General features: G+C 37.9%; 1 protein-coding gene across 1 annotated transcript in view; it reads left to right on the top strand.

Annotated features, from left to right (window-relative positions):
• The window catches only part of LOC136884743 (dystrophin, isoforms A/C/F/G/H), a 1,317,506-nt gene that overhangs the window by 310,940 nt on the left and 983,050 nt on the right, over positions 1-23,516 (top strand). Inside the window, exons 26-30 of the mRNA XM_068230054.1 lie at positions 1,093-1,254; positions 12,786-12,914; positions 17,094-17,267; positions 20,132-20,275; positions 20,948-21,127. Coding sequence (XP_068086155.1) covers positions 1,093-1,254; positions 12,786-12,914; positions 17,094-17,267; positions 20,132-20,275; positions 20,948-21,127 — 789 coding nt within the window. The remainder of the gene's footprint in view (positions 1-1,092; positions 1,255-12,785; positions 12,915-17,093; positions 17,268-20,131; positions 20,276-20,947; positions 21,128-23,516) is intronic.

Genomic DNA, 23,516 nt, shown 5'->3' on the forward strand with positions numbered 1-23,516 from the left:
ATGAACTGGTCAGAGGATTTCAGAACAGAGAATGAATGATAATTTCATGCATGGCATGTGACGGTGTTCATCTGTTGAGGAACTTCTGCATGTGGAACAAGATAGTGTATGCAGTGGAGTATGATTTTCAGGGAAAATTATATGGGTACCTACCGTGAAATGCTTACCTTGTGTGAATAAACCTCCTTTATGATACCATATGATGCTAAAATTACTCCTATCCTTCAGATTTGAAGCCCGCAAAATTGCTTAATATCTCCCTAGAGATCTGATGCAACGGGAATGAAAAACAGCTCTTTGAACTAGGATTAATGTTTCTTTAAGATATGCTGTAAATACTCAAATGGGGTAAGGTCAGGTTAATTTGGTGGCCAGGTAAGAAGTATATTTTTCTTATGACCCTGAATTAGTTATTTGCTGTGACAGGTCATTTTTTTTAAAACTTGAACATTTGAACACAATTCTGTACTTCGTTGCGATGACGTACCAATTTATTGACGTGGTTCATAATTCTGGGTCATGATGGGATGTAAGTAATTTATATAGACTTTTTTCTAACATAATTTGTTAGGTATTATTTTTAACCCTGACAATTACACCATACGATTTTCTGACGTGTTGTGCGAATGAATGCCATCTAGTCCTCGTAAGGAGGGTAGAGTTATCCCCTCCACCACCTCTATTCCTTGTTTATTCCATCTGGTAACTTTAATGTAACTTTAAATAATAGGCTTTGAGTGGCACGTCTTCGAGACGTGTGGTGTAACTAAAGCGATATTTATACACGTGTTACTGTCGGGGTTAATGATCCTAAAGGATATATTGGTGTTGATACATTATTATGTAATTGATGAGCCATTCTAATAGCTTTGTCAGATTATGATCATAGTTTCTACATATGTTCATAAGTATTGTGAAAAAAATGATCTTAAATAGACAGGGATTTTTGACCAAATAGATGGAAGTAATTATTGGGATTTGAAGTGTTGAATCAGAAATGCCATAAATAGATACATTTATATGTTAACCAACACACCCCTTGGAAGGTAAGAGAATGTGCTAGTGGGGCTTTGACTGCATCTTGCTTTGTAGGCAAGGGATCGTACCCTTTTGCTAGAGGGATCTGTACAAGAAGCTCAGGAGTCAGAAAGCCATATCCTAGGGTTCCAGGAGTGGGTAACCCATGTAGATGCTCTACTAACAGCACGTGTTGAAAACGACATCACCGCTGACGATTTGCCCGACGATGATCAGGTGTGTGTGCGTGACGGACATACAATCACTCTGTGGGTACTTATATTGCCTTGTCTTGGAATGTTGGAGAGACAAATTGGAAGACCAAACTCTCTGTTAAGAAGAGGAAAAAAAATACACCCTTCTGCAGAAATTAACATTTTCTTTGGTTTATAATAAAATAGGATTCTCCCAGTGTTAGTGTGTAGGTAAGAAAGAAAAGAAAAAAGTAGATTTTTTTTGATATGACATTTCTATACCAATGCAAACCATCTTAAATAAATATAGATCTATGTTTTTCCAGTACATTTATACCCACATGATAAAGAACAGAAATTTTAAGAAGCAAATCAACACTCATTTCTTAAATTTTAGATTTATTCCTTGGCCCGTTTTAGCAGCCTTTCCCTGAAATTGAATATTAGTTTTCAGATGAAGAGTCCTAGTCTTATTTTCGTGAAAATAGAAAATCGAGTTTAAAATGCAGTACACTTCTTAATATTTGGCACTTCTGTAACTTAAAGAGCCGGCCCCGTGGTGTAGGGGTAGCGTGCCTGCCTCTTACCTGGAGGCCCCGGGTTCGATTCCCGGCCAAGTCAGGGATTTTTACCTGGATCTGAGGGCTGGTTCGAGGTCCACTCAGCCTATGTGATTAGAATTGAGGAGCTATCTGACGGTGAGATTGCGGCCCCGGTCTAGAAAGCCAAGAATAACGGGCTAGAGGATTCGTCGTCCTGACCACACGACACCTCGTAATCTGCAGGCCTTCAGGCTGAGCAGCGATTGCTTGGTAGGCCAAGGCCCTTCAAGGGCTGTAGTGCCATGGGGTTTGGTTTTGGTTTTGGTTCTGTAACATAAGAGACGCTGGATTAAAGTAATGCAAAGCAGTATCCAAGTCATTTATTGTAAAAAATAATGGATGGCCAGGTGCACAAATCGTGTTTAGCATAAACAGCATTTAAGATTCTTCCTAAATGAAACTGCAAAGCATCATTCCTGATTATTATTTAAATCCCTGATTATTGTTGGTTAAAGTTAAACGGCCAAGTTTGAGCGGTTACCAAACATAAACAGTGATTAGCAGTGAACGTAAAATGGCTGCCAGATTTGAAGATCATTTTGAAGATACTGTAAACTGCTGTATGTGGAATATCTGGAACAGAATAGAAATGAGCGCAAAGGTACAATAATGGAGAGAGGCCTTAGTGATATAAAATTTATGGAAAGGTTTCATTTATGTAAACGAACAGTTCCATTTCTTTGGGAATCGATACAAAATAACCTACAATTTCCAAAGTAAGGAAATAATTCTGATTTTGCTATCAATCTGTGATTTTATTCCATGTTTCTTCTTTCTGTTTTATGGTGAATCCATCAATCTTTTTTTAATGTCTGATAATTAATTCTGTTACAAAAACTGTTTCAAAATTCGAAAAATTAGACACCTTCTCTTTCATTTTTCTGAGTTGCTAATAAGTACTTTCAGCAATAATTAATTCAATCTTCTCTCGACTAAGAAAGGAGACTCAAAATCACCGTAGCGCATTCATATTTCTCTATTCACAAGCAAAACTTCACGCTAATGTTTAATTCAACCGAAAAATAAACGTGCTTAAATAATTATTGATTAAGAATGGTGCTCCATGGTTCCTTGTAACCAGTCTTTAAATTTAAAACACATTTACGTACACACTGGTTAGCCGAATCTTAAACAAGCTTGATGTACTTGGCCAAAAGTTTTACAGTTTGCTTTACATCGGACCGACACGGATAGATCTTACGGCGACGATTGGATAGGAAATGGCTTGCATTAGGAAGCATCCATGGCCTTGATTAATAAGGTACAGCCCAGCATTTTCTTGGTGTGAAAACGGGGAACCACGGAAAACTATCTTCGGGTTGCTGACAGTGGGGTTCGAACCCCCATCAATGAATGCAAGAAGCTGTGAAATATAAAATTCAAGCCATGTGTAGAAATATAGGGACATCAAAAGGAATAGATAATAGGATAAACACGACAGGCTAGTGTGGGTAAAGGGAGAAATAGAAAGCAAAAAGGACTAGGACGATCACCACTTCTTTATACACTGCCATCTTCGAATAGATAGGCTTTCTCCTCATCAATCCTAATTCGTGTACATCCATTTTTTCTCAGCCCTGATAAGCTCGTTTCTGCTTCTGAATTTCTGCACAATCTTTGATGTATTACAAAGGTAATCCAAAAATGTCTCCTATTTTTTTTTTTTATAAATACAAAGAACTGTTTATTTCAATAATATTTACATCATTTTAATGGTTGAACATTTATCTGCTTTTCTACATAATCAACATTTTGGTTGGTGCATTTTTTGTAGATGCTGTGACAGTTTTTGAATGTCCATGTCATACTAGCTTGCCGCCATGCCATTGAAGAAGTGTTAAACCTCCTCTTTCACTTCGTTGTCAGTGTTTGTTTGAATTTTTCCCGCTTGGGTCAAGAGGGATGCCGCCACTCGTGTGATTGTTGTTTGGTCTCAGGTGTGAAGTGGAATGCCCAGGTTTCGTCTCCTGTGATAGTCAAGTCCAAAAAGTTGTCCTTTACGTCTGCATAGCGGTGAAGACCAAGCTGCAAAAATTCAAACAAACACAGATGACTAGGTGAAAGATGAGGTTCAGCACTTCCTCAACAGCATGGTAATAAGCTGGTATGACATTGGCATACAAAAACTGTCACAAAGTCTACAAAAATGCATTGACCGAAATGATAATTATACAGGGTGAAGCGAAATTCGCGCACACGGGCGTCGCAGCACGACTCCTCCCATGCCAGCAATAAAAAAAATTGTCTCTCATAAAAGTTCGTCCTGCGAGTATATCCGGGAGAAAAAGGACGTTGAAGAGTGGCAATCTGGCAACACTGTAACCACATGTAGGGTAACTACCTCTGTCATCACATATTAGTCGTGCTGTACAGTTGGTGGTGTGGATAGAGTTTTGGGTTAGCATGCAGGGGGTCGAGGGTTCGATCCTGGGTTGAGGCACACTTTTTTATTTGCTAATTTCCATCGGACATTACATACTTTAACACAGTAAGACACCGTTCCTTAGGTCACATGTATCCTACATTTACAAAATTTAGTAACGCTGAACACGTTGTAACGCATCTAGTAGATGAAGTGGCGCGAATAAATTCACGCCCACGACGTGGAAAGTGCGTCTTTCAAAGCTGATCAATGAAAACAAATGTTCGGGCATTTCTGGGATCGTAGTATGTAAGTGCAAATCGTTTCTAGAGGACGCGCTGCAATCGCTGTTGACGATTAAGATGCCAGATACCATACCACCTGGACTACATTTACGAAATAAAAAACATACGCCTCAACCCAGGATCAACCCCCTCGACCTCCTGCATGCTAACCCAAAACTCTATCCACTGTACCAACTGTACAGCACGACTAATATGTGATGACAGAGGTAGTTACCCTACATGTGGTTACAGTGTTGCCAGATTGCCACTCTTCAACGTCCTTTTTCTCCCGGATATACTCGCAGGACGAACTTTTGTGAGACACATTTTTTTAATTGCTGGCATGTGAGGAGTCGCGCTGCGACATCCGAGTGCGCGAGTTTCGCTTTACCCTGTATAGAAAAATAGATGATCGTTCAACCTTGAAAATGATGTAAATATTATAGAACATTTTTTCATTTTTTGTATTTATAATAGAACAGGAGACCTTATTTTTGGTATTATCCTCGTGTTGTGAAGAATATTGACGTATTCCTCACCCATCTACCAGCATGTCCCTGAAATGCTCAGCCAAGATAGTATCACACTGGAATGTACCTTCTTAGTGGTTAGCCTCCAGCTCTCATTACCAAACTACAGAGAAATGTCCAGTGCCATCTACTTAGCTCTGATAAGCTCTTGCATTTGATTTTAACCAGCCTATTGAAATAATTATTGAATTACGTGAAGAAGTTTCTCGCAATGATGACAATGGTATCGTGTCCCTGTCTTCCCTGCTGCAAAAAATAATGTCATGTTTAAACTGCTTGGTGCATCTGTTAAAACATTATCACTATCCTCAAAATAATGCTGTGAAATATTTTAATGACTTAAGAGAGTAAAAATTATTTGGAATGAATCTTTGCTTGTTGTTCTGTCATGCATATCCTAAATGTTTGTGCATGTATTTCAGCTCTGGATAAACTGATGCACGAAAAAGTGTTAATGTGTACATATGTTTGTGAAAGACGAACCTGACCCCTCTAATAATAAGATTTTAAAATAGCACGTGGCGGATGGTTTGGTCTCTCGAACATTACGAGGCAAGTGTGGGTTGGGTGGTTTGAGTTGGATGTAACTGGTTCAGTTTTCTTTCTATAAACTATACAGTGTGTTCTGTTATTCCTAGAGACTTCAATTCGACTTGTAGTAAATATACGTTTATATTGGTGATGCTGATATATAGCTTTGTCAACTTGGTACCGTGTATACATGTATTAAATGGATCTATCTGTTGATTTTTATCTCTATTTTGCAACATTTCTCAAGCACTCTGGGTGAGACACTAAGACACTTGGAATTATCGACATGAACATATGGTACTCTTTTCAACTAATAAATTTCATTATATTGGACCATATTGATACAACTTAATTAAGAACATTAATTTAGTTTACTTGCCCACCCAGTCAATACACCTCACTTTATAAGTGAAAATTCATTTATTCTTGAACTATTTATGCATAATTTTTTTACATGTTTCATCTTCTTTTGAAGATCTCCTCAGCCATAGTGTCACTAATTAAAACACTGTAATGTCACTGCCTAATGATTTAATACTAATGATTACATGTCCTTTCAAGGATATTTAAAAACATTTTTGTCTGTACAAGCAGCTTTGTTGTAGTTCGGTTCTATCACTTTCTTGGAATCATTTTAAAATGACACGTTAAGAACAACATTATAATATAATCCTCCTCTATAAAAATGTTGATTAAAGTTCGGTTTAGCTTCAGTCTACTGATTAAAAGTTGAAAGTTGAGCTGAGGTTTCAGAGGCAGGAGAAAAATACCTTGTCAGTTCTTATTTAATCAACAGGAGAGCTCTGAAGCTTTCAAACGGAATAAATTCAGTGACGGGGTCCTTTATTATGTTCCTCCCTATGGCTGGTTACCTACCGAGCCTAGCTCTGGTCTGTTCCTCACTACACTACTCCAGTAGTAGAACATCATCAGATGCTGTGAAATCACAGTCAAAATATTTAGAAATGTATATACATCAGTATTTATCATCATCCATCATCATCACCATCACCATCATTTCCCCTTTTCCATCTGACACCGGGTGGGGGCAAATATGGTTCCTGTCCACCATTCCTCATCCAACACAGTGTTCCAGCCCAGGTTCCATTGTCTTCTGCTGTTCTTCAGAGTCCATCCATTGTAATCTTTGTCTTCCTCATCCTCTCTTCCCTGTCATCTGTCTCTTCAGTGCTTGTTTAGCAGGCTTTCTTCTTTGACTCATCCAAAATATCTCAGTCTGTTCTGTTCCACTTCGTCATTTAGTTTTTGCTCATTTACCTCTTTGCATGTCTTAATTTCTCACTCTATTCCTCTTTGTCTTCTGCGCCATACTCCTCAGGAATTTCATTTCAGCCGTCAGTACTCTACTCATCTCTCGTAGTTGTGTCCAGGTTTCTGCTGTATGTTTTATTATAGGTAAGTAATATCCCTTGTACATTACTTCTTTAGCCTTCATTGGTACAATTTTATTCCATATTAATCTCCATAGAAGCCTCCGTGGCTCAAGCGGCAGCACACTGGCCTCTCACTGCTGAGTTCCGTGGTTTAAATCCCAGTCACTCCACGTGAGGTTTGTGCTGGACAAAGCGAAGGTGGGACATGTTTTTCTCCGGGTACTCCAGTTTTCTTTGTCATGTTTCATTCAAGCAACACTCTCCAATATCATTTCATTTCATCTTTCAGTCATTAATCATTGCCCCAGAGGAGTGCGACAGGCTTCGGCAGCTGACACAATTCCTACCCTTGCCGCTAGATAGGGGCTTCATTCATTCCATTCCTGACCTTGTCAAATGATTGGAAACAAGCTGAAGATTTTCATTAACCTCCTTACCTGGTTGTAAAAGGCTCTTCTCAGTTGTATCTTTCCACTAATACCGAGCTCGATAGCTACAGTCGCTTAAGTGCGGCCAGTATCCAGTATTCGGGAGATAGTAGGTTCGAACCCCACTGTCGGCAGCCCTGAAAATGGTTTTCCGTGGTTTCCCATTTTCACACCAGGCAAATGCTGGGGCTGTACCTCAATTAAGGCCACGGCCGCTTCCTTACCACTCCTAGCCCTTCCCTGTCCCATCGTCGCCACAAGACCTATCTGTGTCGGTGCGACGTAAAGCAAGTAGCAAAAAAAAAAAAAAAAAAAAAAAAAAAAAAAAAACTTTCCACTAATTTCCATATCTAGTCTCCCATTATCTTGAAGCTCACTTCTCAAGTACAGTATTTGAAATATTGTACTATTTCCAATTCCTTGTCTCCAGTTTTGATTGCTCCTTTTATTTTTTTGCTTCCTCTACTCATCACCATTGTCTTACTCTTCTCCACATTGACCCATTGTTCAATCCTTCTATTCAGTATATTCAGCTGTTGTTGTACCTCCTTCTTATCTTCACTGCAGTTCACATAATCATTCACAGAAATAATTACATTCATTTTTTCCTCTGTATAATCTTCCCTTGCTACCTTTACGATGTCATCCATCACCATTACAAACAGTAAAGGTGACAACGCCCTCCCTTGTTTTAGCCCATAAATCTTTAGACCTTTCCTGAATATTTTGAATGTTTAAACATATCTTAAATATCTCAACACTTGTCACCAACACATGAGTGAGCCTGCTCCATGGCTGGAGTATTTCCAACACAGCTTTGTACACTAATGTTCCATATTGACAACCTATCAAGCAAGAATCTTTAATGACTGTTACGTTGGACGCACTAAAGGAGAACATTCTAGCCTCTATTATGGTACTTCCTCATTGAATCTACTGTCTCATCAGATAACACTATCACGAATCAGAACTTAATGATCATCTTAGACATAAAGCCAGTAAGATTTTTTACAAAGTGGTATTAATATGTTCGTGTGTTTTATATGTACTTTAAAATGTGTTTGTATTCTGTATGAATTTTTTAATATTTGCTGAGGATGATCCCATAAGGATTGAAACATGTACTAAAATCAAATAAACAATTTATTGTAACCAAGTAGTTGACAGGAGTATTAAATGGGTAGACGTGTTTTAAGAAAGTTTCTTTCATAGAAATTTTTTGGTCTTAAAATTGTAAGTCAAAACAGAACACAAAGTAAAATTAATTTGTTGTAATGTAATCAATTGTGGCAGCAATGTGCGATTGGAAAATTTTACTTCGTGGATAAGCATGCTATGTTCTTAAGCCCAGACAGCATAATACAGAATCTTAGGTGTCTTGCACTAGATTTCTTCGTGCATTGTTAAACGTACAGAAAAAAGAATTTGAGTGAAATTCATGTTGTTTCCAAAATAATTGGAAGATGCTACAGGTTACTGTCTGTAGTCATTTCCTCACCAAACATTTTGGGCCTTATGTGTGCTGCAAAGTCTTTCTTGACTGGAGGAAAAACTTGTACCACACCATGTCAAGTTACTTCCCTTGTCTGAGGGTAAGAATTCAGCATAAATGAAATTCCAGGCACCACTTCTGGGAATACTTGAACATTCTGTATAGTTTATTATTATATTATTGGTTGAAAGATGTTGTTAACAAGGTAAATATGGAAGGAAAGCTGATGACAAAAGGAAACAACCATTTTATCTGTATAAAAGGTAAGGAAAATACCTTTACTAACTTCGTACCACAATGTGGGATATACCAGACAAAATCATAATTTGGAAATTGGTTTTAAGTTTTCAGGAATTTAAGTAGATTGTGAAAGTGTTCAATAACTTGTGCAAATGAAATGTAAGGCTCCATTCATCTGTGGTATTCACTGAGTTAAGAAGTGACTGCCAGGATGGAGACAATCCAAGCTTCTTTTGAAAGTAGTCATTGGAATGTTACATCAGGTGTGGAGAAATATGGGAGTGACATTTGGAGGAAAAAAAAAAAGAAAAACATTTGGAGTTAATGTACCAACTATCTTGTGGCGGTCTTCCTTCCTTATGAGATAAGAGTGCGTAGATCGTAAATGACCTATCCTCATTCTACACAATACTATGGTCTCTCTCCGTGAAGGGCTGAAGAGGATGGGGTTTGAATTCACTATTTCCTGGACTTAAGCGCACAGCTGCGTGACCCTAACCGCATGGGCAATTTCCTCATTTGTTGAACATTTTCAGCTCCACCAAAGCTTACCATTTTTTTTTCCTTCCATATTTATCACTTGGTACTCAGTGGGTTACATGTTTTATGATTTCGGGAATATCTCTCTTCTGTCATCTGTTATTACTAGCTGTACATTTTATTATATAAGTTTTATGTCCTGTTTGTTCTTTATTTATAATTATCCTGTGTACTTATATTTTATAGCATAATTTGTCTCAGAGGTAGAGTAAATGATTAAAATAAATTAAATGTGATAGTCTGTTGAATTTACATCTTGTGAAAGAGAACAAACCGCTGGAAAACTCGACGTTTCATGAAAGATCCTCTTGCTTTGTTTTCTGAAAAGAGAAAATTTTATTGAATTAAATTTCATTGTGGTTTTAGTGAAGAAAATGTAGCCTCGTACTGTACGTCACGAGATGACGATTAAGTACAGACGACTAGTTCACGATAGTATTTTGTGTGGAAACTTGATGTTTTCAAAATAATTAAAAGTACTGGATTTACTCGCCTATAGCATCCCCTCACCCGTAACAACCTCCTTAATTTTCAACTATTATTGCAGAAAAAATGACCAAAAAAATCTTTCAGTTGACAAGGCAGCAAGTGGAACATTCCAGTTAACGATAAAACCCCGATAAAACTCTCTTCTGCCTACCCTAGGTTTGTCTGTATCCTGGCTTCCAGGCTCTTTTCTCATGTATAGTTTTGTTATGCGTGTGTTTTATCTTTCAGGTAGTTTCTAAATCTTATTTATTCATATATTTGTTTTGACGGACTTTAGAACCTCAATCAAAATGAAAAGAAATGGCTTCAGATATGACAGCCCCCCCCCCCCCCCCTTTTTTTTTTTGGTACTAGTTTCAGCCAGCTATGGGCTACAATTATGTAACTCACATCACTCACTTGAGTTTGTTTCTCTTTCCTTCCTCTTTTGCTAATACACCTTCTCCTTCTTCTTTTGCGAACACACCTTAATTTCCTTGATCATTCTTGTTCTCTTTGATTTCTCTTCGGGCAGATCTCTCAGTTCTACACTTTTAACTTTCCACACTCTTGTATTATTATTATTATTTTTTACAATTTGCTTTATGTCATATCGACACAGATACGTCTTATGGTGTTGATGGTATAAGAAAGACCTTGGAGCGGGAAGGAAGCAGCCGTGGCCTTAATTAAGGTATAGCCCCAGGATTTGCCTGGCATGAAAATGGGGTAACCAGGGAAAACCATCTTCAAGGCTGCCGACAGTGGGGTTCTAATTCACTATCTCCCGGATGCAAGCTTGCAGCTGCATGCCCCTAACTGCACGGCCAACTCGCCCAATATTATTATTATTATTATTATTATTATTATTATTATTATTCATTGTCTTCATGAAAAGTCAAGTCTTCATATAGTACGTTCTCGCACGACTTAAATCCAAGATACTATCAGGTCTAATATTCCAGGCCGTGGAAACATTAATCAATACATAAGATTTCTTGTTTAAAATTAACTTTCCTGGTTACATGAAAGGCATTTTCAGTGACATGATTTATAACTTTTATTGAGGCCCTCGACCGATGAATAAGGGAAGGATAGAAGTGTGTCAGCAGAGTTTCTGTTAATATCCATTTGTGATCTTGTTCATAAGAAACATAAATCACCTTGGTGATTACAATACTAATTGAATAGCTGTGTGTATCTTGTGCTTGAGGCAGCAGTATTGAACTCGCTGCTAACACACTTTTTGACGAATGTGTGGCAGAATATTACTATTGAAATGTCGGAGAGTTAAAGTGTGTTTTTGGTCCTCAGAGGAAATCGTTTGCTTGGCTGTCATCATGTTAAATGGGAGAGTCTGGTGCATTTTCAGGGCTCTCTGGTTTATCTTTAAGACTTGTGATAGTTAAGGGGATGTTTCATTATCATTACATTGCCAGTAATTGGCTGACTTTTTGACCACAGAAGGCGCAGATAATTGATATCATGAGAGTAACAAAGATGATTGTTGAAATGTCGTATGGCTTTTTGTGCCGGGATATCCCAGGACAGGTTCGGCTCGCCAGGTGCAGATCTTTCTATTTGACTCCTGTAGGCGACCTGCACGTCGTGATGAGGATGAAATGACGATGAAGACAACACATATGCCCAGGCCCCGTGTTGTAGGAATTAACCATTTAAGGTTAAAATCCCCGACCTGGCCGGGAATCGAACCCAGGACCATCTGAACCGAAGGCCAGTACGCTGACCGTTCAGCCAACGAGTCGGACAAGATGATTGTTGGCACAATGAGATATGAATGGTCAGCATTGAGGCCTATTGTGTCTCTTTATCTATTGCTGCCTCTCATTTCATTCATCCCATAATGAGTTCCTTTCTCTCTATAAAAGACTTGATTTGTCTTGTGTTTGTTCTTTTCCATTACTTAGTGTCCAGATCATTATAGACCGCAAGCAGTGAACATATTCTCATTCTGCTTGGTCATTAAAATATGTAAGAAGTTCTGATTATGATTTCTTATAGAAATTACAGTTTCTTTTCTTGATTTAAAAATATTTTAATTTTACCTATGAAAATAAGAATCCACAGCCTGTTTCCAGTCATTCGACTGGGTCAGGTATGGAATGAATGAAGACCCCATCTGGAGGCGAGATAGGAACTGTTCTGGCTGCCAAAGCCTGTCGCACTTTTCCGGGGCAATGATTAATGACTGACAGATGAAATGATATTGAAGTGTGGTGTTGGAATGAAAGATGACAGGGAAAACCAGAGTAACAGAGAAAAACCTGTCCTGCCTCTGCTTTGTCCAGCTAAATCTCCCATGGAGTGACTGGCATTTGAACCATAGAACCCACCAGTGAGAGGTCAGCTGAGCCATGGAGGCTCTTTAATTTAACCTATACTGTAAGCAATTCAGTAAACCATAAGGATTTTTGCTTTTCATGCAACCAGTGAAATATTCACAAATTTAAACTATTTAACAACAACAACAAAAAGTTACCTTTGCATTTTGTTTTTGAAAATCAGACCAGTTAAATTAAAACTGCCTGAGTGCAACCTTCAAATTGGAAAGGAAACCCCCAAGGCATCATCAAAATTAATTCAGGGGACTTGAGCACTGCAAGGTCTGCTGATAATTTTTTTTAAATCATAGGAAATGGTAGGGTTTGTTATGGATTTTTGTCAAGGGTGTTATGTGCATAGCGCTTGGTGGAGGAGTTTGAGACACAAGAGACGACACTCAAGGAGATGGAGGAGCAGGTGAAGACGTACAAGGCAGCTGGGAAGCTCGAAGCAGCTGCTAGACTTCAAGAGCAGATGATTCTTTTGCAGGTGAGTATTTGAGATTTTCACATGGTGCTCCAGATATCTAAATTTGGTGTGTAATGCCTATTTTATTATTGATATTGATAAATTGATTTTTTAACCCTGCCCTTTATATCTCTTCTAGCCTTTTTTCCTTTATTTCTTCTTTATCTGTTTTTAGACATCCTTTTTAGATTCCTCTCTCCCTCGGGGGCTCACACCTTGTGGAATGTGGTTGTCTTATAGGGTTGCCAGATGGCAAATAAGGAACACTTCAATTGCTTTGGCATGTTGTGTTTGAGTCATTAGTCCGTAGACTGGTTTGATGCAGCCTCCATGCCACCCTATCCTTTGCTAACTTCTCATTTCTACGTAACTATTGCATCCTAAGTCTGCTCTGATCTGCTTGTCATGTTCGTACCTTGGTCTACCCCTACTGTTCTTACTGCCTACACATCCTTCAAAAACCAACTGAACAAGTCCTGGGTGTCTTAAGATGTGTTCTATCATTGTATCTCTCCTTCTCATCAAATTTAGCCAAATCGATTTCCTCTCACCAATTTGATTCAGTATCTCTGCATTCGTGATTCGATCTATCAATCTCACCTTCAGCATTCTTTTGTAACACCACATTTCAAAAGCTTCTATTCTCTTTCTTTCTGAGCTAGTTATTGTCCATGTTTCACTTCCATATAATGCCATGCTCCAGATGAAAGTCTTCAGAAACATCTTTTTAATTCCTATATCAATCTTTGAAGTGAACAAATTTCTTTTCTTAAGAAAGCTCTACCTTGCTTGTGCTATTCTGCATTTTATGTCCTCCTTATTTCTGCCATCATTAGTTATTTTACTACCCAAGCAACAATATTCATCTAACTTACTTCCTTTAAGACTTCATTTCCTAATCTAATATTTCCTGCATCGCCTGTCTTCATTCGACTGCACTCCATTACTTTTGTTTTGGACTTATTTATTTTCATCTTGTACTCCTTACCCAAGACTTCGTCCGTACCATTCAGCAAATTCTCAAGATCTTCTGCAGTCTGAGATAAAATAACAATATCATCGGCAAATTTCAAGGTTTTGATTTCCTCTCCCTGGATTGTGATTTCCTTTACTGCCTGTTCTATGTAAACATTGAAAAGGAGGGGGGAAAACTGCAGCCTTGCCTCATTCCTTTCCGGATTGCTGCTGCTTTTTCAAAGCCCTCGATTCTTATCACTGCAGATTGATTTTTATACAGATTGTAGATAATCCTTCGTTCTCGGTACCTGATTCTATTCACCTTCAGAATCTCAAATAGCTTGGTCCAATCAACATTATCGAATGCCTTTTCTAGATCTACGAACGCCATATACGTGGGCTTGTCCTTCTTAATTCGATCCTCTAACATCAGACGTAAAGTCAGGATTGCTGCACGTGTTCCTACATCATATAGCGCTAAAATGAAACTCCATAGACATTTAATGAATGAGAGAAGAGACCAGGGATGTATGAAGTAATAAGTACCAATAGTACCTAATATACCAGCGTGAATGCATTCAGTGGAAATATAATTACATTTCATCAACTTCCGTATTGACCTTCACTCAGCTTTTGTCGAGAGTATCTCTCCACTTTTCAGTACTTTTCATACATATATTTAGGACTAACACATTATATACATATATATACATATGGTAATTTAGGATATGTTTCATCTCGTCATGAGATATCATCAGGTAAAAAATATCTAAAATTGACACAGAGAGTTAAAACATATTCAGAACGTTTTGAAATTCATTTGTGCTATGGTACAGTCTTGGACCCCACCACCTAGAGTCCCTAGAAGTTGGAAGCCCCTTTCACAGGAGAGAAAGGAGAAATTATCAGCAGGGCTCAAGATATATTGGGAACGAAAAAGAGCATCGAGGAATAACTAGTCATCAGCGCTCCTTAGTGAGCTTAAATCAATAATAATAATGTATGTCACTAGTATTTTGCTTATTCTTAATGTTTTTAGTTTATTAATTCTATTAATACAACTTCCCCCATGTGGAGCCACCTGGAAGGATAAAGTATATCGAATACAAAATATTATGTTGTCCAAGTCATTTGTGAATTTTCTAGAATGTGTTGGATAGAAATAGGAAGGAACGCAAGGATCAGAAATGAATTTGGAAATATAGCATGATGTACGGTTCATCAAAAGCTATATAAATTATTGCCAAGTATGGATATTGAGCCTCGTAGTGATGTCATGTCCGGTTGACACCAAGAGTATCCCACAGGTGTACAAGAAATTTAGGGATTGTGCCTCGAGCACCAATCATAAGTCCATGGATGGAGATGTTGTCTAGGTGATATTTGCTTTTTCAATAGTTCACAGTTCTTCTTCTTCTTCTTCTTCTTCTTCTTCTTCTTCTTCTTCTTCTTCTTCTTCTTCTTCTTCTTCTTCTTCTTCTTCTTCTTCTTCTTCTAATTCGACACTTGAAGTTAACATTTCTTATGTCCTTGATGCTGTTGTGGTAAAATGATGGAATGTTTGTCCTATATTTGGCATTAAAAACCTCTTAATGTACAAACTGTTGATGTTTTTTGTTATGCTAAGGGGATTCTCTTTTGGTTGGTAGGGGAAACCCCTTTCTACTTTACTTGAAGTTTGATATTTGGTGGTGTCTTATATGTCCTGTCTGGAAATATATTTAACACAAATTTAAGTACCATCAAAATGTTCTTAATTTTTTTTCTGGGCCAATTAAACCTTTACTATATACCCACCTCTCCGGTGTTGTTTCACCGGCACCACCCTCCCCAGAAAAGCAAATGGACTATTTCAACAACTTCTTTACACGCCACCCATATTCAGACTTTCCTCTAAACCTAGTGCCTCTGCTAACTTTAAAAGCTTGCTGAACTGAGGTGAGTTTTCTAGAGTTATACAGTTCAACAACACAAAACATCGGAATTGCTAAACTCAAACCATTTACACAGATAATTAATGAAAAATCTCATAGACATGTTTAAAATCCATTAAAAAAATCATTCAATTTATCATTCAATTTATTTATTAACAAAGAAACTGACTCCCCCGTTTTTTTACATGCTCTACATACGCACTAGCACTGCCAGAGGTACTGTTCTCAACTGTGATTGCACTTCTTTGGTCAGAATACAGAATATTTTGTACTCAGTCATAACTGCGCTGTTTTTCAATACTGTACTATTGTTTAAACAGAGATATTTAAAAAATCCACAGTTCTAGCCCTTCAGGCAACCAACTCAATGTTGAAAACGAGTTTTAGGCAAATAGATTATAATGAAGTACGAGAATATATTCTTTATTTATTCCTAAAAATTACAATCCATTTCTTAATCATCATTATGCGGTTGATTAGATTGGCAGTTTCAGTTAAGCCTTCATAACTACATTTGGTGTGGACATAAAAAAAAAAAAAATCAAACACCTCAGGGTATTGAACCAAGGAACATTATTACAGTAAGAATTATGTAAATAAGTTAATTTGTCTAGGATTTGAATAAAGAAAGAAGACAAGTAAAAAAAAACAAGCAATTTTAGGTTGTTTTTCCAGAACTGCATTTAAGCGGGAAGTGTTTTCAATTTTTTTTTTTTTTTTAGTTTGGTAGAGCTATCCAAGAATCTCAATTTGAAACCTTTCTGGGCCCTTTAGATGTTCAACTTTTGGCACAATTGAGAAAATTGCTAAGTTTTTCGTAGTTTGGGGTCCCCTACTTTGTCTACTAAGAAATATTTTCAACATTAACGTTCAGTGTACGGTTTATAGGGTGCACCATACGTGGAACAAAATTAGAAAAACCATAATGTTCCAGGCAAAACAGTGCATCTGGCAACCCTGCCATACCTTGATTATATATTTTATACTTGTCACATTTTCCTTTATCTTAATTTCTACTCCACTGTGATCTAGATGTGTTTAAATTATTTTATTGTGTGATCAACTCTGTTAACGGCAGTTGTATTTTCTTTAATGAGAGTAAAATTATTGTGTCATATTAAATTGCCATGTAACCACTCAGTTAAAGATCTTTGTTTCTGATTTTTACAGTTCCTTTTACTTCTCCTTTTCTTCATGCCATTGCCATAATCATGTATCTTTTCACCCCTGATTTTCATGTCCCATTGTACTATAATACATGGTATGGGAGATATTTTGTTAAATTTTGCTTCCTCGATATCTGTTTTAGCGACGCTTTGCAGAAGTGCAGGCGAAGTTCCAGAGGTTCCGTTCACCCAGCAATCTTGAGCCTCGTCTGTCACGAGCGTTAAGAGAACTGAGAGGCGTTGAGGAAGCCACTTGTCTCCTGGAGCTTGCATCAGATGATCCTGAGGGAATTGAAGGCCAGTTGAAACATTGCTTGGTAAGTATCAGTGGATCATATATTTCAGAAAAGTGTCTCTCTGTTGTTACAAGCATGGCACCCACAGAGTAGTTCATGTACAGGCATTTGAGATAATTAAGATACAAAATAAATTCTCTACAGAATGAGAAAGAGCTTTGTTTTGTTAAAATCTGTGGTAGGGCAGTTTTCATGGTAGCAATGTAAGGGTAATGTTATATAGTGCAGTTTGGATAATCTAATGTCTTCAATCTTGATCACTCAAGCCTTTCATGTGGTTGAGGTATGTCGATGACATTTGAACAGCTTATATCCAAACATTAAATTTACTATGGAGACTGAGCATGGAGAATATTTGTAGTTCTTGGATGTTTTGCTTTCTAGAAAATCTGAGGGAAATTTAGGTCATTTGGTTTATCGTAAATTCAAACATACTAATGGATATCTTCATGGGTTGTCTCATGACCATCCTTGCAAAACGTGCGCTCCTCTTAACACTCGTCAGTCGAGCAAGGGAGGTTTGTGAGGAGGATAAGTTAAATGGTGAGCTTAAATTCTTGACCAGAATATTCCTGAGCAATAGCTATTCAATGAAACAGGCTGATGAAGTGCTACATCCGAAACAAAAAGACGGATTGTCACGTGTTTCTCCTCCTTTGAGTCTGGCCTTCTTGCCATATGTACAATGTGTCACGGGTAGGATTGGCAATATTCTCAGAAGTGAACAACAACTGTTCTAACAATACCAAACAATTTTGATTCAAATGGCTATTGCTCTGTTGGTAAAATTGTACCCTCTTCAGTCAACAGATGGCTCATTATGCAAGGTTATGTTCGGAGAAATAATTCATGTCATAATTGATTCACATAAATCTGGTTTTTCGCCCCCTGGTTTTGGCTAAAGGTGACCCTTTCAAATCTGAAATCTTTTTGGTTGAATTGTTGATTTAAAAATGCACTTTTGGGGTGAGGAGAAAAAAACATTACTACAACGTTTCTTTCTACCACACGTATTGTAAAAAGGTACCAGGTGTTTGAGTAATTTTAAGAGGATATGTTTTGGGCCGGTGGTCTCTCTGGAATTGGTGTCTTCAGTTTCGCGTAGACAAATTTGCCGACACCTTGGTAACCAGGCAAGTAGTGTTCGTCATATATCTATTCTGAGTCTTTATCATCTTTCTCACTTTATTAGCCAGAAATCTGCCTTCTGTATACAGTAGGTACAAATAATGCCATGTTTTAACACATTGACGAGCGGCCCTGGAGATCTTCGTTTTTACGCACCGGCATCGTTTGCAGCTTGTTGTGCTATCTGTTGGTCATAATTTTAACTACTTTCAATCATATCATGAAGTAGAAGGATTGTAGATGTTAGTGTCGATGTATTTTTTAATTGTATGATCTTTGTAGCCATGGAAACTTCTTATATACACGGGTGTTCTTATGCGCCGAGAATCATTGTACAAGATCGCACGCCCATGGCAATGTGCCCTGTGTGACGACAAAGTATTTGAACATTTATATGCAGATTCATTATCTGATGTAACATGGGTGACGAGCCCTGAGAATTCTCATAGTTTCTCAGCTGACAGTAGGTGACGGACTACGAGAAAACAATGAATATACGAATGGCAAAAATATTTCACTGTGCTTAGAAAGACTATGAAATGGAGCCACAAACGACATTGCTTTACAACGTACAGACTACGAAGCAACCTGGTGAGTACATGTTCCAAGTTTGAGGTCGATATCTTGAATACATTTTGAGTTACAGTAGTTTGAGTGCAGCAGTGTAATTTCTTTCTTGGAGGCTTGAACTATCCGGTCTGAATAGGGTAACAGCCTCCGGTCGGGGCCATCGTTAATGTGTTAGTTTCCACTGTCTTTGACTGGTGTTTCGTCTAGGTCCTTTATACATGGTAACATCACCGAAGGCAGTAGAATTTTTCTTACTGTACGTGAATATTGTGAATATTTGTGACCATAAAATTGTGTGATAAATCTGCGATTATTTTGTTTGATGAAGATATTTATAGCTTGTGACATGGCATGGGAATGTTGTGTCCTGGATCATCTGCCATATTGATGGACGTAGATCACGATGTTACATATTTCTTATTTTCCCTTCATGTCATAAGAGGCTACTAAGAGAGGAACAGCCAAACAATCTGAACTCGCTCTCTCATCTTCTAAGCCCAAAAACATATATTTGATTCCGTGTAGCAGAGACATGACATTTACATATATCTCTTTCTTATTATGTAACACAAGAGAATGTTAAAAATAAAAGATAAAAAAATAAAATGCTTGCAACTTACTTGTTGGGGAGTGAATACTAAATTATACTGCTGGTGCTCTTTCTCAAATAAATTATGTTGAAAATTGTCAGATGTTCCATTTAATCTGTTTCTTACATGTTGTTTCTCAACGTGATGCATGTGTGTGAAACATTTTTAAAACGGTTGTATTCTTTGCAGAAGATGGTAGCCACATTACACCAGTGAGTTGTGGTTCTACTTCAGCATTGACAAATTCTAGGCCTGGCATCTGCTCGCCAATCACAAGTAATAAAATGATAGAAATACACTAAGCAAAATCCATAAGATCATTGTAGTCCATCCAGATTGATGTGGGAAAAGCAACTCGTTTGCAAGCCAGATTTATTTTACATTGGGGGAAAAATGGAAAACATTGGCAATGAAGGGCAGGTTAAGAACGTCAAAGAAGAATATGATCAAAATAGGGATGAAGAGGAAACAATTTGTAGAATATGTAGAAGAGAAAATATGGAGAAAAAGCAGAAAGCTTTCCCCTTCATTTTATATGTCATGCTCTATGCATATTGTCTGCCTGTTGTACTGATAATTTGCATTTTTTCTTTGTAGCGGTTCTATCGGACCCTGAGCGACATCAAGGGAGAAGTGGAGAGCATCATAAAGGCTGGCCGCAAGTTGGTGGAGGAGAAGGCTGTGCCTGACCCAGCCAAGTTCTCATCACGAATTGATACGTTGAAGGAGTTATATAATAAGGTGATTACCACGTTTTTCCTTTTCTTCTTTATCTATGAAATCTTTCTCCACAACACTTAGGCAGTGTTTGTTTTGAGTTGTCTACTCATCGGTCATTCTATCCTATTTCTCACCATCCTTTTGAGGTCTTTGTTTTCATCTGCTCAGTCTTCAGTGTGATAAAAGTAACACTTTCACAATATTCAGTACATGTGTTCTGTTGTCTGTGTCTTGAAATGCTAAGAAACTTACTATCTTTTAGGATAACCATTTGACAAAGCTTAGATATGTGTAATGGGCACTCTGCCTGCCAAGCCATAGAGCGACCCATATAAAGCTGCCATGCTATGCATGAATGAAGAATAACACAACCTGGCAAGCATAAAAACCAATGTCACACCAGTTATATTTGGATCCACACTGTACAATTTTTTAGACTAATAGCATAAGACACTGTCAGCCCATTACAAATATAAGTTTTGTCAAATGGTAACTTAAGATTTTACATGACTCCTGGTAATAACACAATTTTGTGATTAACTCTTGCCTTTATTTTTTGCCCTAGTGGAGGTTAAAATTCCATGTATTTTATGTGACTAATAAATTTTCTCTGTGTGGTTTCCATGCTCTAATTGGTAATTTGGAACTAGAGGTATGAGAACAGAATTCTAATATTCTTCTTCTTGTTGCCAGCTTGGTTCTCAAATAACAGATGCAAAGGCAACATTGGATACTGCTCTTGAGCTGTCTCGTAACCTGAACAGTGACCTGCCAGTGCTCAACGAATGGATGGATGGCATCGAAGGACGATTGGAAGAAAACGAGAGTTGCCAAGACCCTAAGGAATTGGAGATGCAGATTGAGTTTATAAAGGTGAGTGGGAACACGGAAGAATTATCATAAGTTGGTAGGTTTGGATGCTGTTGTTAGGCTCATTCCATGCCACTCTGTCCTGTGCTAATCTTTTCATTTCTACGTAACTACTACATCTTATATCTACCCTAATCAGTTTGTCCTATTCATACCTTAGTCTACCCCTGCCATTTTTACTGCCTGCACTTCCTCAAAAACTAAGAGAACAAGTCCTGGATGTCTTAACACATTGCGGACGGGAGACGAGTTCACTCATCTTTACAAGACTTGTACGTTCCGTGACATCTGTCGAAACCTGTGAAACTATCTGGTTACTAGAATCTCAGCATTGAAGCTTTTGCTTATTCCATGCTAGCTTTGTTTTACGTTCTTCTTCTGTTTTGTGATTCATTTGCTATGTCTTCCGGCCTCGTATTTACATCGTTCAAGGAGCCATGTGGTGGGTAAGATGGCGCTTCCCAGACTGAACACGAGCATACATGTAGACGAGATTTTTAATGAATTATATGCGGATAGTATTCAGATTGCCCCAGTGATGTTGGCGATTGCGAGTTCGATGTTGATAGCTATTCTGACAAAAGTGTCTCAGTTGATAATAATGATGTGCGCCCTCCAAAACAACATGAAGTAGTGGTGGTCGAGAACGAGGCTGAAAGGGATGTTGTGAGTGTAAATGAAAGTGATATGTCGTTTTTTTTTTTTTTTTTTTTTTTTCCTGATGAATGGGTAGAAAATAATAGTTCACCAACTTCAAAGGATTTCCCAGGAGGTCCTGTGTGTCCCTTCATGGTGATCATTGCTACACAGCCTTCCACACCAGGAAATATTATTAGGACTCTTACCAAAGGTCTCCAGTAAATTTCACCATCATCAGTAGAAGGTTAGTGAAGTTAGACTAATTTGTTTATGTGCATGTGCTGTAGCAGTAAGTTACACAGAAAATGGCTGGGCACAGGAGTTGAGCAGTGTGATGAGCACCCGGTCCGCAATGTGTTAAGATGTGTCCTGTCATTCTGTCTCCTGTTCTCGTCAAATTTTGCTAAGTCTTTCTCCTCTCACCAATTCAATTCCGTATCTCTTCATTGGTGATTCGATCTACCCATTTCACCCTATGCATTCTTCTGTAACACCATATTTCAAAATCTTCTCTTTTTTTCTGAGGCAGTTATTGTCCATGTTTCACTTTCATATAATGCCATCCTTCAGATGAAACTCTTCAAGAACCTCTTTCTAATTTCACAGTGTCCACATTCGGGAAGGTCGGGGAAAAATATTTTGGTCAGGGAAAGTCAGGGAAATAGACAAAAAAACCTGGAAAGTCACGGAAATCTTCCCCAATGACTCTGTCCATACCATTCGGCTATTTGTACAGATCTTCTGCAGACTTAGGTAAATAACATCATCAGCATATCTCAGAGTTTTGATTTCGTCTCCTTGATCCCCTATCCAAATTCTGCTTTGATTTCCTTTACTGCCTGTTTTGTATAAACAGTAAAACAGAGAGTGGACTAACTGAAGCCTTGACTCACTCCTTTCTGGATTGGTGCTTCTTATTCATAGCCTTAATTTTTCACTGTAGACTGATTTTTGTACAAAATGTAGATAATTCTTTGTATATTTATACAGGCGAGGTGGTAATAGAAATCACAGTCTTACAAGAGAAAATCAAAACTTTGAGATTTGTCAGTGATATTGTTATGCTATCTGATTCTGCAGAAGATCTGGAGAAATTACTGAATGTTATAGACACAGTCTTGGAGGAGGAGTACAAGATGAAAATAAATAAATCCAAAACAAAAGTTTTGCGAGTGCAATCGAATAAAGTCGGGTGCTACAAGAAATATTAGATAGGAAATGAAGTCTTAAGGGAAGTAGGCGAGTGGTGTTACTTGGGTAGTAGGATAACTAACGATGGGGGAAATCAGGAGAACATAAAATGCAGACTAGCAGAAGCAAGGAAGGGCTTAATTAAGAAAAGAAATTTGCTCAATTCGAACACTGATATAGAAATTAAAAAAGACGTTTTTGAAGACTTTCATCTAGTGTGGCAATGTATGGAAGTGAAACATGGATTATAACTAGCTCAGAAAGAAAGAGAATAGAAGCTTTTGAAATGTGGTGTTACAGAAGAATGCTGAAGATGGAATCACGAGCGAAGAGATACTGAACCAAATTTGTGAGAGATCGATCGATTTGGCAAAATCTGACCAGAACAAGAGATAGATTGATAGGACACATCTTAAGACACCCAGGACTTGTTCAGTTAATTTTTTTACTGAAGTGTAGGTGGTAAGAATTGCATGGGTAGACCAAGGTATGAACATGACAAACAGATTTAAGTAGATGTAGGATGAAGTAGTTACGTAGAAATGAAAAGGTTACGGGACAG

Source organism: Anabrus simplex, chromosome 13 (genome assembly GCF_040414725.1).
Source record: "Anabrus simplex isolate iqAnaSimp1 chromosome 13, ASM4041472v1, whole genome shotgun sequence".
Classification (NCBI taxonomy): domain Eukaryota; kingdom Metazoa; phylum Arthropoda; class Insecta; order Orthoptera; family Tettigoniidae; genus Anabrus; species Anabrus simplex.